The 18,075-nt window shown below is 44.0% G+C and overlaps 1 protein-coding gene across 3 annotated transcripts in view; it reads left to right on the plus strand.

The window, feature by feature from the left end:
• Positions 1-18,075, plus strand: part of fam222ba (family with sequence similarity 222 member Ba) — a 30,572-nt gene that overhangs the window by 2,611 nt on the left and 9,886 nt on the right. For 2 of the 3 annotated variants that reach the window (XM_010792615.1, XM_010792616.1), the window contains exon 2: positions 17,834-17,961. In XM_010792615.1, coding sequence (XP_010790917.1) covers positions 17,880-17,961 — 82 coding nt within the window. In that variant the 5' untranslated portion in view covers positions 17,834-17,879. Of the gene's footprint in view, positions 1-15,721; positions 15,801-17,833; positions 17,962-18,075 lie in introns of those variants that run through there. The other variant, XM_010792617.1, reaches the window with a different exon arrangement.

Below are 18,075 nucleotides of genomic sequence, written 5' to 3' on the forward strand. Positions count from 1 at the left end.
GGGGATAACATCAAAGCTCTGTTTTATTTCTCAGAGACATCAGAGCAAGGCTATGAATAACAGATCACAAGGTACAAAGAGTGAACCAGAGAATCTGAGCTGATTTAATGTTTCAGCTGTTGTTTAGATTCACAGGGAGCTCATTAAAATACATCGATTAGTAAAGGTCCCGATTCTGTGATTGTTGGCTGTGAAATGGCTCGACTAAACAAGCATATCTTTTGATACAATGATTTTCTGTGCTGGAATGAGGCACTTGGCTCATTTTGGTTTATTCAAAGCCCAGTCATTTGATGTAGCGTTTTAGAGACGGTACTTGAATTGGAAATGTGTAACGGTACGCTCTTGTCAATGCAATTCATTTCTTCCTTTCATATTCCAGTGGGGGCTTCTGTATGTTAAATATCATGCAGCTGTTGTCTGCGAACTGGATTTCAATAGCAGATTTTCATTTCCCTCAACCCGGGAGTTTGAGATGAGCAGCATTTGTTGAATATCAACCATTTGCTAAATGAGGCTGACCCCCTTGTCCCAGACAGCATGGCAGAGATTTCCCAGGTAGCAGTGATGTGCCAGCCTGCTCCACCTTGTAGTCCCCCCATCACCACAGCAGCTGTCAGCCCACACTCAGCCATCCACCACTTAGAGAGATGCTCTGTGAGGCCACCCAATGTCTTCCCAGCTATGTGAATCGTTTTTATAGACAGAGGGCAGATGTTTGGTAGCTTTTGTGTGAAAATCACGAGGGTCAAACGCAGGTCAGGGTGGGAGTAAAGAACTGTGGTCACATGATACATCCAGATCAGGCGTATAGGACATCATGGGCACTTCTGGATACCTCAGAGAACAAGGGACCCGTCTGCAGGGCTCAGACTCTGGATCAGCTGTTACATGGTGTTCAGTTTGGTTCACATGGGTTGATTTACAATGTGTCATGACCACAGGCGATAGGTCTGCTTTTAAGATAGACTTTGCTTCTTTGTTTACCACATTTCTATGTATTCTTGAATTTGCATGGATTTGCAAGTTGCCAGCAGGTCCAATTATGACAAAAAGCCCCGCTCTTGCTGGGTTAGCTTGCATAATCAGTAAACCTGAGGCTCGAGGCCAGGGAGGGGTCCAACCTGACGTTACAAGACCAAAGGGCTTTTCGGAAATTGTTGTGTCTTCAGCTTGATGGCAATCGGGTAGGAATCCAAGCCTCCCGGTGATATTCAAAGCAAAAACAGCAGTCATAGCAGCAGGAGGAACAAGGCAGGGTTTAGGTCGGAATCTGTTTGATCAAACTCGTCGGAGGCACTGGAGACGACAGGGTTGTTTATCCACCTCCATCTTACAGGAACAGCAGAAGAGCAGTCAGATACTCTTATCTGTTTATGGCACAAGATAAGGCTGCCTCAATTGGATCACTGACCCAACACTGACACTCTCCACCCCAAATACCAACCCTCTGTGCTCAGGGGTTGCCGGGCGAATCCCATATCACTTAAGTAATCCTAATAGGTGCCATTAGCATGTCCGCGGTTACTGCTGCAGTTTTCCAACATCCATGCCAACTGTACATATCAGGGCATCATTAGCCGGCATCAGAGAGGCTCAGAGTCTCACCCGGTCTGCAGGGTCAGAAAGAATGGAGCAACAATGCAGGAGTAGAGCTGTAGGGGATATCAAGTGGAGGGGGAGAGGGAGCTCAGAGTGTCATAGTTGGCTCGGACGTTAGATAAAGGTAAGCTACCAGAGGATTATAGAGGGAGGAGATCAAAAAATTCTGCGTGCTAATTGGGCTTTATTTTTAATATTTTAGAGTGTTCATTAGACACTTAATTGGTAAAGGATTTCAGCTCCGTCTGTAGTCTAAAAGTCATTTTGGAACAGGCTTTACAACCTGAATAATAGTCTCACATGTTTGTTGATGCATTGCCATTAAGCACAGGGTGTGTGTTTTTAAGGGAATGCTTTATTAGATGACCAAAATAGTTTCATTTCAAAATGCGTGCCTTATCCTCAGCTTAGTAATAGCATCAAGAATACAATGAAAGTCATGAATTGGAGGTATTTCAAATCATTTTTTTTTTTAAGTTGCCTTGTTAACTGTGTGATGAAATGTTACTAGCCTTTTATAACCTTTGGCCAGACATAGTAACCTAATGGATGGATATCATAAAGTTACATTGTCCAAAAGGACAAAGCAGGCGAAGCTCGGAGGCTTCGTTAAGAGCTTTACTTGGGAGGGACTGAGGCTGAAGCGGCCAATCCACGGCACTTTGCCATGACCCTCCTCAGTTTATCAAAGGTTGCACCACTTCTCCAGGCCTCAGTGTGTGGTTGATTTTTTTTTCTGTGTGCGTGTACTGGAAGGATTGAGCGGCGCTTAGAATGGGGCCCTTTTATAACCTCTTAACCCTCTAGTCCTGTTTGCAGCCATTGTTGGCCACAGTGAATGGTATCTCCGTGCCTTGAAAAGCAACCAGATGACATTCTTCCTGTTGTTCAAAAGGGCCCAGGGTTGTGTTGTGAAAAGCGGCTGAAAGGATAGGCGAAGACTGTGACCTTCAGAGGCTAATCTCTGGCATGTCATTCCGAGGCTGTTTGAAGCAAACTCAGACCTTTCTCCCTGATAGCAAGCATACCAAGTCAAAAACCCAACAGTTGCAAACCCAAAAGTTTTTCTTTTAACCTCCACTATAAGGGAACAAGGGGTTGTTTTGTATCGGCTGAACTGAATCGTTATTCCAGACAGGCAGAGTGTCTGACAGCTACATTGTCCAAACAGTCTCAGCCTGTGACTGAGCCCTCTGTACACAGACCTGTGGCATCAGCAGCCCCCTCTGCACGGCATGCTGAAATACCGCCGCTGCTGGGATGGCAGAGGGGATGAAATGCACTTAGTGAGACAGTAAACATCGGCACAGCTCTCAAACTAGCTTACGTTGTTTATGTCTCCTCCTCTCTCTGGTGTATTTGCTGTCTTCAGCTGGCTGCGTTTCCTGGAATGTGCAGAGATGCAGTTGTTGCTCTGCGTGGGGGCGGGGGGGGGGGGGTGTTGGCTGTAATCACAGTTCATAGTTCAGCTCTGTAGATGAGCAGTGATTGGACATAATATTCTCCTGGAACACCCTACTTGACATTACTGTGTGTGTGCATTGAGATTTTTGCAACGGAAGACTCTTGGACAAACAGCAGAAGCATATCCTTTTTTTCCTTTTAATATTAAGAGGTTTACAAGTTGCTTTTTAAGTGTTTGCCTCACATTTTTGCAAACACTTAAAGATGAACTCAGCCCTCACAGCATAATGCAGTGTAGCTACCAGTTGTGAAGACTCTCACAACTGCCTTAACCAGAAGCTTTTAGTCTACACTGACAATGACGCTTTACCAATAATGTGTTCAAGGGGATCTGCTTTTCAGTAAGTTAGAATAAACTTAAATGGCAATGTGCCTGTCAAAAATGATCTCTGAGAGCATGTCTTAGGGTAAGAACAATGTTTTCTCCTGAATAGCATTCCTGCTTCCTGTGCCACCTGTATGGGGTTACATTCGGGGTCAGACCTCTTGCAGGCGTCTGTTGTCCGGGCCCCTTTTTTAGGAACTGGTTGTTCTTTGGGGACTGACGCGAAAAAGAAAAGCTGTCGAGTTTTAAGGGCCTCTTTTGTCAGACATCTTTCAACTATTAATGATTGGCATATCTCCTGCCATTTCCCCCTTTTTGTTTAAGCTGTTGAGTTTGAGAGCAAAGAAATGCATTGACCGTTCCGTGTGATGTGTTTGCAGCCTGCACACACACAGAGGCGAGGTTGTTTACAAAGGAAATGAATTGAATTAGGAAAAGAAAATGTCAACTTTTATCATGCTACTGCACAAACCATTTTGCAGTCGTCAGGAAATATTCCCTGAAGTAGTGTAACATCCGCAGAATGTGATTGAGATGGAGGCAGGGTGGGGGCAGAGGAAGATGGGTGGGCCACAATATGAAAGGCATACTTGGAAGTGCGCAGAGTAAAGAGTCCTGAGGCAGGTCGTGTTGCCGTGTGACAGAGAAGCATTCGTCTTGTATCTGACGTCCCAGGGTCTCATTGCGAGGGATTGCCTGCGCTGCGTGTCGGCTTTCTGTAATTAATAGCCAGTATCCCCCTCACCCCATCAAGGGGACCAGGTGCTGCTTAGATCTGCTCCGGCATGGAAAGACAGCATATACGCTATAGTGGGTTTTATTAAGATAAAACTCACAGTTGTTGCCAACAACCCTCTCACTGTATACATTTCAGCCATCAGTGTACAGATACCAGTCCTAGACCAAGAGGTTTTATCATTAGGGGGAATTTTAATGGTGCACTGCTGATGGATAGCTTGTTGGTGAAAGATGTGGTTCATTTAGTCTACTTTGTGTCAAGCACCATTGTACTCTCGTCCTGTGCTGTTTAGCGGGGCTTGTGGCCCTGACAGATTGCCATCCCGATGGGGAGATTTAGCCAGCCAGCACTGCCAATGGCACTGACACCATCATTAGACTTTGATCAGCTGCAGTCTTCAAGGGGAAGAAGGGAGAGTAATATTCTTGATCTAATTACTGGGAGACATTTCAGGCAGTGTAATGTGTGATTTAACCTCTTGTCAGAGGCTATAAAAGGAAGCTGGGTTAATCTTCCTGGCAACCTATTTTCCACGCAGGGGAGGGTGCCTTTAAATGTCCTTTTCCCATGAAGCTGGTAAAAACCGGTGCGGTATGCTTACACACCACCGATGACTTTCTACTTGAAATCTCTCAAGGCAAGAATTCTCTGACCTTTGAATGTTAGCAAAAGCTGCGCCGGAACTCATGTGCTATGTACATTTGGAGAATTATAAGTGGAACAAAAAAGCTTTTCTTTTGACTTCTGTGTGCTCTCACCAAATGGATTTTTTTGCAGCCCCTTTTGTTTCTCTCTCTCATTCTTTCTCTTTCTCTTTCTCTCCCTCACCATAACCACCCACACACTGCAGCGTGATGAGTGCAGGAGATTTGATTGAACAAATAGATTGTAAAGTGCAAACGAGGGGTTTGGGTTAATCAGTCAAACATAGTTAAACAATTCTTTAGGACATGAAGGGATTAGTCTTGCCTGCGTTGAGCTCATCAGAGCCCATTCTCCCCAGCCCTTGCCGGGCTTTAAGGGCCAAGGGCCACGGCCTCTCTGGCTCCATGGAGAACCACACACGCACCCCTCAGCATGCTCCATTGCCTCTGAATGCCCCACCACTCTTCTCTCCTCTTTGTTAGAGAGTACAATTAGAATGATGGATTAGCAAATGAAATGCAGACCTTTCTATTCATGGCCACCCTTGCTCAAAGTCTCATTCACGGGATCTATCACAAAGCTTCTTTAAAATGGTTACCAAGTCCAGTCTATAATTCCTTCAGATAAGTGTATCTTTTACCCTAAATTCAACCTTAAAAAATAGCTCCCTTACAACTTTGCCAACATAAAGGCTCTTAGTAGCATCTTGTTTTTACAGGATTGCTTCCTCTACATTTTCCACCCCTTTATTCTGAGTGCTGATGGCACTGATAGCAAGTGGTCCTGATGTGATGATGTGTTGGCTGGCTCAGAGCACAGCTGCAGCCTGGCCAACCCGCTCTAAATGACCTGTGTCATTGTCTCCTCCATATTCCTGAGAGCAGAGCACTGACCTGCCTGAGCCACAATCCCTTTTAGCAACCCATGATCCACGTTGGGGTGCCTTTTACTTTTTCAAACACCACAATATTTATTTCCACAAATGTAATTACCTCAGCCAAAGAGATATCTGCTGGTTCTGTTTTTCTGTTTGTTTGTTTGTTAGCAGGATAACGGGAAAACTACTGGATGGATGGACCATGGATGTATAAAGACAACTGGAGAGTTTCAGTGTTGGAGGCAGGGACACGTTCATATATATGAAAGTCCTGGCATAGCATCATGGCGTATAACTCTTAATTTGGCTTTTAGCGCCTTTTATACATTTAAGGACCTAATAATTTACTTAAGAACCTTTCAAGTTTTCGTACTGGCTAGTTGATATAGTTTATTGAAATGATCCACAGATTTACAGCGTTTCTTTCCAAATGTAAGGGATAAAGTATTGTTGGGCCTGCATTTAGAAATCTCGAAATTTGCTCTTACTGTATTGAAATGGCCTTGGTAAAAATGATACACTCTCCAAGTGCCTCTAGTTTGTTTTTTTAGAAGCTACTTTGGAGTTTACATTTTTACATATTTTTTCTATATTAGGCTATCTACTACTTTTTTCTACAACTGTTTTAGACCATACCACTTGGTTGTTTGACACTGTTGACCACAACATATTACTAGACCGACTAGAAAACTGGATGGGACTTTCGGAAACAGTTCTAAATTGGTTGAATCTTACTTAAAGGACAGACAAAACTTTGTTTCTATAGGTAAATACACATCTGAGTTGACAAATATGACATGTGGGGTACCTCAAGGCTCCATCTTGGGGCCTCTTCTCTTTAACATCTACATGCTACCACTGGCTCAGATAATGAAAAAACAACAAAATAAGTTACCATTGCTATGCGGATGACACACAAATGTACGTAAGCATTTCACCAGGAGTCTATGCTCCAATTCAAACACTGAGTAAGTGCATTGAACAAATCAATGACTGGATGCGTCAGAACTTTCTCCAATTAAACAAAGATAAAACTGAGGTAATGGTTTTTGGAGCCAAGGCAGAACGTATAAAAGTTAGCGCTGAGCTTCAGTCTGCAATGTTCAAAACAACAGATAAAGCCATAAATCTAGGTGTAGTCGTGGACTCTGACCTGAGTTTCAACAGTCACATTAAAACAGTTACTAAATCAGCCTACTATCACCTAAAGAATATATCTAGGATTAACAGACTGATGTCACAGCAGGATTTGGAAAAAAAATGTCCATGCTTTTATCTTCAGTAGACTTGACTACTGTAATGGTGTCTTCACAGGTCTCACTAAAAAATCTATTAGAAAGCTGCAGCTGATTCAGAACGCTGCTGCTCGAGTCCTCACGAACACTAAGAAAGTGGATCACATCACTCCTGTTCTGAAGTCTTTACACTGGCTTCCTGTGTGTCAAAGAATCGATTTCAAAATACTGCTGCTGGTTTATAAAGCACTGAATGGTTTAGGCCCAAAATACATTTCTGATCTCCTGCTAAATGATGAACCATCCAGAACTCTCAGGTCTTCAGGGACTGGTCAGCTTTCTGTCCCCAGAGTCAGAACTAAACATGGTAAAGCAGCGTTTAGTTATTATGCTCCAAATATCTGGAACAAACTCCCAGAAACCTGCAGGTCCGCTGCAACTCTGACTACTTTTAAATCCAGACTAAAGACTTTTCTTTTTGCCGCTGCTTTTAATTGAACTATTGCACTGTAACTTTTATCCATGTATTTTTTCTTTTAATGTTTCTTTTATTATCTTTTCTTTTTAATGACTGATTTTAAATGCCATTTTTTTAATGTCTTTCATTTTTTATAAAGCACTTTGAATTGCCTTGTGTTGAAAGGTGCTATATAAATAAACTTGCCTTGCCTTGTTTTGCAATGCTATCTTGAATTTAGAACAGAATCCATTATTTTATGAAATTGTTGATCAACAGAAAAGTAGCCTGTAAAAAAAGTAGCCTGTAAAAAAAAAAAGGGAGGAATAGCTGCTTTTCTCTGTCTTATTCTTTTGGGCTTTGGACTTTTAGTCAGCATTTTCAACTGCGGTGAGGTGCGTTCAATATATCAATATTCTGCTTTTATAGTCCAACGTCTATAATTTTAATCGTGTTGTGGTATTTTCGTAACATTGTGAAATGTTTCGATTCAGAAACAATGATAACTTTTTCCAGTTATACTATCTATTGTTACACTATCAATTGTAGACAACTAGACATGTGGTTTTCAGTAGGTATGGAGAATCTTTGATCAATTTTTGTTATCAGAGTAATGAGTTTTAGTCAATGTGAATCTTTTTCTGTTTACCAGCCCTATGTATTAGCACTTTGCAGCACTTAAAGTACTCGAAATTCAGTTTTTAAGCCCAGGTTCCACTTTTCGTCTCCGTTTCCCACCAAGAAGATAACACAGGCTCCTGATATCTCTTCCTCCCTCTCTTCCAATCCCTCCTCCAGTGAAGTGTGGTGGGGGGGAGGTAGATGCTGTGCTCTGTTGAGACCCCAATTAGCAGGACTAGCAGGCCTCCTGAAGGTCACTCCCAGAGCTTTGGTGTGAGAACAAAGGAGTGCTGGGCGGTCAGGAGTGCTCGGAGAGTGACGGAGCTGAGACTCTCATCCTGACCGACCCTGGAGTTTTCACACAATAACCACATTTTATTAACAGCATATTCTATATTTTTGGCATTGCACAGTGTTAAAAAGTGTCTTAAGATGTTTCGCTTAAGGTCAAGTGTTCTCTGCAGACTGTCATCGTATACTGTGACCATATCTGAGGGATCCATTTGTCATTAGCTCCAAAGTCCCCCACTTCATCAGCCCGTGTCTGGTGTCTGCTATCTGGGCCTGATTGATGGCTCTGTCCTTATTGCAGGGAACGGGGGTCGATGGCGAAAAATTTGCTGCTGGGTGCATTAATGCTGTGCTCAATGGCATGGACCTTTGAGCATGCCTCATCAGTCTTGAATCATTATATGGCCGCAGGAGATCTGAGATGAGCGGGCATGATGCAAGAAAGCAAGAGAAAGTGAGCGATGGGAAAGAGTTTTATCATCTTGGCTAACTCTATTACTCATATGACTATCTCACTGCCAGACGAAGCGGTAATCTCAATCTTGGTATAAATTATGAATGATTTGATCAAAGCATAAGTAACAAAAATAACCAATCTGAGCAGACAATCGATGCTAGCTTTTGGTACGCGACAGTTTTCGATACTCAGCTAAATTAGCACATTTTGATCTGTACGTTTTAAGGTTTGATACAAGCTGTAATTGCATTCTCAATGTATATCAAACTGATGACGAGACTGAGGTCTTGGGTGCAAAATATTAAACAATTTAGCTGATGTGTTTGCTTATTTTGACGTTCCATCATATTAGAAGTCCTATGATGCAAACTAAGCTGTGAAATCAGTGTAATAATCAATTGGGGATGTGGTTGTTGTGTAGCACATTGCCTGATTGCTTAGGTTTTGTTTGTTTATTTAAACCAGTACCTGTGTAGGTGTACAAATCCTAGTGCTATGACAACACCAGGTATGCACCAACAGTGTGTGTAGGCTCACAGTCAGACAGACGGAGGCCCTGCGAGCCTGGGAGGGCCAGATGTTCCCATGCAGACACAGAGGTGAGATGTTTGCTATGCCGGGCCTGTGTTTGCTCTCCACAGAGTCACCAGCCGGCTGCCCAGTGCGTCTGCTGGGGGACAGAACTGGGGGCAGAAAGGCTCTCACATACGCAGGACTATAAAGAAAAAACACAAACGCCTCGTGCGTGGCCAGGGTTAAAAGAACCACATCTCACACAACTCTTTCTCTTTTATTCCTCTGATGGTGCGAGGGGGACTCGCTGGGTCTCGCTGGAGGCCAGACTGAATGTCAGAGCTGCCACGGAGGCGGCTGACCTTACCAGTCCTGCGTACACTCAGGATGGAGACAAATCAGCTTTTATCGAACTTGTACACAGCAGGATTTGGCATGAAGGCATTTGTTTTTGACTCCAAATATTTCTACCACTTCTCTACATTGCATCAGTTGAGAGTAGATCTGCAAAGATTTATGGATAAGTTGTTAAGTATTTCATTAACTACCAACTATTCTGATAACTGATTATTGGTTTGAGTACTTAAATAATAAAAGTCAAAATCATCTGATAGTAGCTTTGAAAATTTCATATTTTCAGATTTCTTTATTGTAGGAAAGTTAACTGAGTATCTTTGAGTTCTTAAAAAAAACATGACATTTGAGAACGTCATCTTGGGCTGAAAAAATTTTTTTCTGACAATTAAAGACCAAGCGATTAATCGATAACCAATTTGAGAGCTTTTTCTTTGGTCTGCATTAGGAAGATCCCCTCAAAAATAATGCGACAGAAGCAGAGTCTTACTCACAATAACAGACTAGGCTGCAAATAACAAAACACACATTTAAAGATGATGAATCCGTCAGTGTTCATGATTCATGAATGATTCAGTGGCCCTGAGTTATTTAAGCATCTTAATTCCTAGTATTGATGGTCGTTTTTATAGATCTAGACACCCCTCACACTTATGTCACAGTTAATAAATGAAGAGGCTGTTATTGATTATGGTATGTTGTACATTAATTATATGCTCATTGTCTACACATGCTGAATATCATGTATCACGGTGCACTGATATTCATTCAAAACTGAGGTTTCCTTCCTCTTCTTGGCCAAGTGACCCTTGTAAAAGAGATATGTAATCTAAATGGGTATACCCTGGTTAAATAAAAGCTAAATAGATAAGGAGAAAGGTGTCTGAACCAAGAGCTTGCAATAAATAAGAAGACTAGACAAGGTTTAATGCGCGATAGGAAAAGGTTAAATTGTGTGAGCAAGACCTCATGAAGGGGTGGTCCAAGCATAATTCTAATTAGGGTTATTTCTTTATTTGCATTGGTATATATGCAGCTCATAAGGCAGAGAGGCCAGTTAGTGTAATGGCAAAGTGGATAAATCTCTCACAGCAGGCCTGTGCAACACTAGAAGCTGTTTTTGTGCATTAAGCCCTTTTGGATGATTTGTGAGAGTCAGCGCTTGCACCATTCTGCCTAGCCGAGCTGCTCTGACCCCCCTCTTTAATCAGCCTAGCTGCACTCCAAACAGGCCAAGGCTGGTTAATGCTGGGTCAATAATATGGGTCTGGGTGGGACAAACACACAGAGGCTTAACTTTTTTCTCTGTTGAACACAGCGTGCATGTCAATAGGAAGACACAGGAAATACTAGAGGAAGTCATTACTCCTGCAGGGGAAAATCGCTGCTGTATATGTACTGTAGGCTTGCCTGTGTAATTTCCTATGCATGTACTTTGTATATGTGTGTGAGAGAGATGGGGGAACAGCTGCATTGATTTGGTTTTGTGTGTACTCGAAGCAGAAATGTAAGCCGTGGGAACACCTGGAGAGAGGGTAATATTGGAGAAGAGGAGGTGGTGGTGTCAGCTCTGCTATTGGCTCTGTACCAACATGCACACACACACTTCTGATGTGTGAGGGCAGCCTGGGATCCCAATCAACGGCACTTAACAAAGCTTCCCTCTTTCTCCCTTTAATCGCAGGCTCAATTTGTCACTGGGGTGTCCAATTTCTGATAAGCGCTTTGACTGAGAGAGGCGAGGTGGGTGTAGGGAGGAACACAAAATGGATGCACCTGCTAACAAATGAAATCAAACCACTCCATCTTCATTTCCCCTTTTTCTGCCAGCTGGAACAATGCTGCAGCGCTTTAGCTCCCAGCACATTGAGTTATTTCCCACTAAGCAGGGAGCAGGACTGGCTGACTTACAGTCAAATAGTTAGAACATGCCCAAAAAACTATATTTTTGGGTAATGTTTAGCTGGAAATTACTAGGCTTTTGCCATTTTTCACTACAGAGAAGTAAGTAAGATTTCGGGCAGTGTAGTCTCTGCATATCTGTGTAATTCTAACCCTAACCTTAACCATCCTAGTCCTGTACCAAGCCCCACTGTCTGGCATCTGACAGGGCAGCATGTGACTCAGCACATTGTTGTCTGATGTGATATAGGGATATGTAAAGATAACCCGGATGCGGTGGCATCACAGAGAAGATGAAAGGGAGCAGCGTTGCTCTCATATGTATGAGCGATGTCTCTGAGTTGTGTGATCTGATGAACCAGAAGGATGGTTCTCCAGAGGATAAACAGTCTCTTTGGTGTTGTTTATTTGCATTCCTGTGGTTCTCAGTATTTCAATACTGTTGCCATCTGGCACTTCTAAAACATCAAGCTAATGTAGTGTGGCTCTGTCCTTTGGTCCATCGGTCCTTCCACAGCTTTGGCCTCAGTATCTCGACAACTAATGGAAAGAAATGTTCCAAGGCATTCATGATCCCCATCATTTGGTGATCTATTTAATTTCCCTTGAGCATCACTCCCATATAAAGTGTGTTGTTATTTAATGAATATGACTTGATGGGCACCTATTTCTGTTCAGATATTGACGTTTCACATATAATGTGCATATGTATTTCTTGATACCCAGACTCTCCCTTTAGTGCCACCAACAATTAGAGTTTTAAATGTAATGGCTCAACAACTATTGGAAGCATTGCACCAAAATTGTGTCCAAATTAGTATTTGCCAAATGCTTTGGTTAATGTCCAAGTAAGTGCAGAAGTAATGGCTCTCCGTTCAGCTGTACTTTGAGCTTCCTGCTAATTAGCAAATGTAAGCAGACTAGCACACTCAAAAAGTACGGTGAACACAATAAACCTGCTATAGATTGGCATGTTAGCATTGTTTTTGTGAGCATGTTTGCTTACTGATGTTAGCATTTAGTTTAGCTTCACCCCCACTGTGTTGATATTTGCTTCCAATTAAAACTACCAAGTTACAGTCAAATCTTTTGACTATCGGCACTGATACATTTGACTCATTTTATGTGTTAATCATCAATTAGAGTACATCCAATCCCTCCAAGAGAGCTGCTTCATGAAAGCTGTTTGTTTTCCTTTTCTGTTACTACATGTCGGATCTATTTTCTCCTGTCCCTCAAGTGGTTTAATACTGTCATGTCTGAGACTAGGCTGGCTTATTCCTCACTGAGGCATGCCCAGCGTCTGGCTGCTCTCTAGATGGATTTGCAGCAGATAAATAAATAACTAGGCCTGCACCCCTCACTTTGGATCCCCTCTGTTTTGGCAGGCCATCCACAATGCTTTTTTATCAGGTGTAAAAATGTCTTTCAAATGGCACAGCAAGGGGCCTCGGCATGTTGGCATTCATGACGCCATGCATGCGGCGCTGCCAGCACTTTCTGTCTGCCCGCCTGACCTTGGCTAGGCTTGACATGAGTGAGCAGACTTTTGTCGCATTTCCACTGCATGATACGGCAACGCTCTATCAACTTAACTCGCACTATGTTGGTTTTCATAAGCAAAAGTTGTGGATAGTTCTTGGTTTATGGTCTTTTTTATGGTAGCAAGTGGCCTCTGTCAACGTTTTAAGTGAGCTGAGCCAATACAAAAAGGTGAGTCAAAGAAATTCGCCTTTGTGTGACACGGGACATCCTGCACAAACCCAGCATTTTTAAATAGCAAAGCTACCATTAATAGAGACCTAAAATGTTTTAACTTCCTCGCCCCATTTGTGGCAGTCATACACTTAGCTGTACAATTGATATTCCTGTCTTTGGTTGCCAATACAAAATATGTAAGCTGTTGCTATATTTATCAGCTTAGAATTCTATCTACACTGAGGAGTACTATCGGAAACGATAGAAAACAGGACCTGATACCAAAAGTGAGTTGAGTCAAGCCGAACAATGCCCTGGCATTAGGCATTAGCTTTACCTTCCCCATGTGTAGTGCTCTTCAGGAAGGCAAGTGGGCTTAAGTGGCTGTTTGTCAAACTGACCCCGAGTTGAAGAATGGACCTCTTCTGGCTTCTGTGCTGACTTGGTGGACGGATAATGGCCATGACATAGCTCTAACAAAGATAGCCAGGCCAGGAAACTCACGCCTGATATCTTCTCATCCTTACATCCCCCAACCATTATTGTCATCTTCTCATCTGTGAGGACATCATCCAAGAGGCCGGGCCACTGATGTAAAGACAAGAGTGGAGGAATGAGGTCACTCTGATAAGAAGAGGCCTCATGCTTTGGCGTTGTGTCTCCTTTTCATAGGTTCATGGAAGAAGAGCCTGAGTTGGCATTGTGAAACCAACTTTCCGTATCTGACACGTAAGCTAAGATTTAACCGACTCTGGACTCTGCATTATTCCAGGGGCATGCTGTCTCTCTCCGCTCCATATCCCCATCTCACCTCGGGGAACTGTCACTTTTTCATCAGTTGGTTACTGAGGGTTCATACAGCCTCACAGTTGTTTCTCAGACTCCTCCCTTCCCTGTATAGAAGAGTATTCTCGAGTAGCTGTCACCCTCTCTCCCACACTACTGCAGCAGATTCCCTGTTTGACAGTTTTATGCCTGACACCTCGTGTCTAGCAACTGGGAAACCACTATTTTACAGACTCTCAATGTTTGTGCGAGTTGAGATTGGGTTTGTTGTCTTCTCTTGGCTTCTCTTGTTGCCCTCCTCTCACTATCATGACCGACTCCCACTCTTTTGCCCTTTCTCTTTTGGTGTGAGTTAACAGTCCGGGTTGATGAGGGGTCTCTGCTGACTGAAAAAGCAAACGGCCCGTTCCAACTGCCTCGGGATGTGCTGCAGTCATCAAGATCCATTGTGTGAGGCCGTGAACCAGCCTGTCGTAGCCTAACATGCCCATGGTCCTCTGCTTGCAACAGAAATCCTTTTCTACTGTTGTTTGTAAAGCCTGATGGGCTAATGTAGGCAATACCAATGTGTCATTTCTTCCTAACATGCTCCAGAGCCAAGGCTTTTTCCCCTTTCTTTGACGGAACACTCTGACTTGGTACTCAAGGGTAAAAAGCCATTCTCTATTTCCTGCTTCTTTTCTTTCTTTGCCTTCTATTCAGAGACTCTGCTTGCAAAGAAAAGTAATTTCACTCTTTCTGTCCCTGAGAGAATCAACACAGTGAAGTTGCATTGCATTTTTACTGCAACATTTTTTTCCTGGCTCTATTTCAGACCCATAACCTGGGGGTAAACATGCAATTAGAATAACAGCAGCCTGCTTTCTCCTCCACTCTCCTCTGCTTCAGCCGTTAGCACAAGCAATGTACAACATGGTGACTTGGTTCTCCTAATTGCCTTTGCTTTTAATTGGTATAGAAAAGCTGTTAATATTCAACCAGCAACCAAACATACTTTTCACCTTGTTTTTTCCCCTTTATTGTTTTTCTCCTCTAATATTGTTGAACTCTGTGCATATCCTTCTAATGAGCTTATTTCTGGAGCACATCCTCGCATTGCCTCATACTGCCAGTAGATATTTAAATAGATGATTTCCTATGCTATTACCCTAATGCATTTCCACATTTGAAAGCAGATTGTAGTTGATGAGGAGGATATTGATCAAAAGATTCAACTATAAATGAAGTCCGCCGTCTAATCTCCTAAATGGCCTCTTTGCAATTTTTTTTAAACTTCAGATGGCTTTCTTTTTCTCCTTCCCTACAGAGGAATGAAAAGAAAATATAGGTCAGCTTTTATGGGAGCAGTTTGACACACGACACAAGCCATGCGCATCACTTACTCAAGTCCTGCTTTGTCTGCCCGCCTTTATTTGTCTATAAAGAGAGCGACACAGTTATTGGCACACTTTTATTACGGTTCTATAAGTAGCTGATGGAGACTTCCCGAGTCACAGGGGCCCCCCATAATACTCTGAGAACCCTGTGGTGTCTGTCTGCATGGGGCTGATAGTGTGAGACGCCTGGCTAAACTCCACCAGGCCGATCCTGGCTGCACACACTGCAGCTGGCCTCCACAGACGCTACTGTGTTTCCACTGCGGACAGGAGGGGCTGTGTCTGTGTGTCACAAAGGCTACTAAGCCATTGGGTGAGACACCTATTGGCCTGGATGTGTGCATGGCTGGAGGGACAGAGAAACCCCAGTCCAGACCAGGCTAAACCCCTGGCATGGTCGCTGTTAGGACTCAGCCTCCAGCGAGCTCCGTCCCTGTATGGATTCAACACTCTATCAGGTGTAGTCATCCTGCTCCTGATACAAATGGTCTGTGTGTTGGTACATGCCTCTGTGGGGGCGGGCTTTTTTTGTAAAAAAGAGCCTCTGTTTGGTGTGTGATGTATATTTCAAGTCGATGTGGCAGCGGTGCTGACAGGCGAGTCAGTCGACGTCAGGCTTTCTGTTCCGTTGGGTTTCATCTCTTCCTGCTCGGCTCTGTAAAGCAGATTGTCAGCTGGGGCATTACCATAGGCTGACCTTTGCCGCTGCGCTTCCCACTGCACAGCTTTCTGACATTCAGGGGCGCTGTGGGGGAGGCAGGAAGGGAGCGGACCATAGACTGTATATAGCCATGTATATAAACGGAGCGGACTGATGGTCTGTTGGCAGTTTTCTTTGCCTGTAGTGCGCTGATTCTATAACAAAATGCAGCGACAAGTATAAGGCTCTGTGGGTTTTTTTCCCCGACATCATTTCAGTCTCTTGCCACCTTTTGATATTTAGTTTCTCTGCACCCCTGCCCTGCCTGTTGTCAAAGAGATTGCTGTTATCCTTGTGTGAAATCTTGGCACCTTGATAAATGAGAGCGCTGGAAATCTTGCCTGCTGACATCAGGGCGCTATGTACCTAAAATCCTTTCCAAGGCCGAGGGAAAAGAATAACATATCAGGCCAATTAAAGTTAATGCATGGTGACACGCTGAATCGAGGGCAGGGATTGCTGCCATATGGCGGTCCAGGCTGTAAATCAAAAAGCAGTGGAAAGGGGGGGAGGATGAGAGTGGTGGGAGGCTGGGAAACAGAAAAAGGTGACGCAGCATCAACTGCACAAAAAACACCCTAAATCTTCAGATCTGTCTCAAAGAATAGAGCGCTGCCACCCACCATTCTACCCTTTTCTCCCTTCCTCCCCCCTGCCACCCTGCCCTTGCTGCACCCCAAGGTGCAACGCTCACAGGTATCTGTGTAGAACTGGCAGCTTCATTAAGGCTTGTTTTTTTTTTATCCTCTCGCTGGGAGGATTTAAATGAGCTGTCATCCTGACCTTTTTGAGCTCCTGCTTTTTAAAGCAAGTTCAGCCCCCACAACACCCCAGCCCCGCCACCCGTCCTTCTCTCTTTCCACCTTTCTCTCTCACTTTGTCACTCTTTCCTGCTCTTGTCTCTTCTCCCTGCAGGGGGGAAGACACTTTTAAGCCATCACCCTGCGGCAGACAGGCACGCCAAGGTTGTTTTGTGGGTAATTGCCTCTCTCATAGACGCTGTTAGTCTGTGCACACTTTGCCGCCCTCCTCTGATGCCACGCAGCAAAAAAAGAGGGAGGGCGCGGACTCTGTAGACTTAATTTGCTCCCTCACTGTTCTTCGGTGCTGATTAAGCAAAGCATCTGTGGTGTTTTGAATACAGCAGTAAGCCAAGTGGAGCGTGGCTAACGTTTTTCTCCCTATCTATTACATCAGGTTATAGCGCAAAAGTGGCAGGCATTTATTGGAGTTGCAACCCTGTTTATTCATCTCCTTTCACCACATTGTGAGCCAGCTCCATTGTTTAACTTCCCCTGAAAAAAAGGCCTCTTTGAGGTCTAGAGGACTTCAATATCGATCCGGGACTCACTAACTTGTCAGCGCCCAGGCCTCTCGAGTGTGTTCTTTTCAAGTGTACAGGAGTCATTCATTCCCTCTGCCACGGTCTGTTGGAGGCGGAAAAGGTAAAGCGCAGGTAGCAGGGTCCAACTAGCTGTAACATGCAGGCGAGCAGGGGGAAGGAACCGAGTCAATTTAAAGCTGCGCCGCCTCAGGCCCAGTCTGCCCGTTTTACTTCAGCTGTTTGATGTTTAATTGAAGTTGTTATTGGCATCAAATGTCACCTTACCTGATGCTCCAGGTGTGAATCGCTTTCTAATTGAAAGGTAACCACATCTCCCTCAGCCCTGAGCCTCGGGGGGTCAGCCACAGAGTTCTATTAGTCTGGACCCAGCCTCTGGATCATGTGCTGCCTTGCAGTTATGTCTGACTGCTGACCTCGCTCTCTCTCTCTTTTTTCTCTCTCCGCAGTGTGAGGAGAAGTGTGTGTCCCATGTTGCATTAGTGTCTCTGTGAAATGCTGGCCTGTCTGCCAAGGCCAGGTGAACTCCCCCTCCAGCTTCTCCCCCACACGCAGATGAACACTGGACATCAGAAATGTAAGTATCTCCATCTCTCTCACACACACACACACACACACACACACACACACACACACACACACACACACACACACACACACACACACACACACGGCTAACTAGCACCAGCAT

Source organism: Notothenia coriiceps, unplaced genomic scaffold (assembly GCF_000735185.1).
Source record: "Notothenia coriiceps isolate Sejong01 unplaced genomic scaffold, NC01 NC01_scaffold00036513, whole genome shotgun sequence".
In the NCBI taxonomy this organism is placed as follows: Eukaryota; Metazoa; Chordata; class Actinopteri; order Perciformes; family Nototheniidae; genus Notothenia; species Notothenia coriiceps.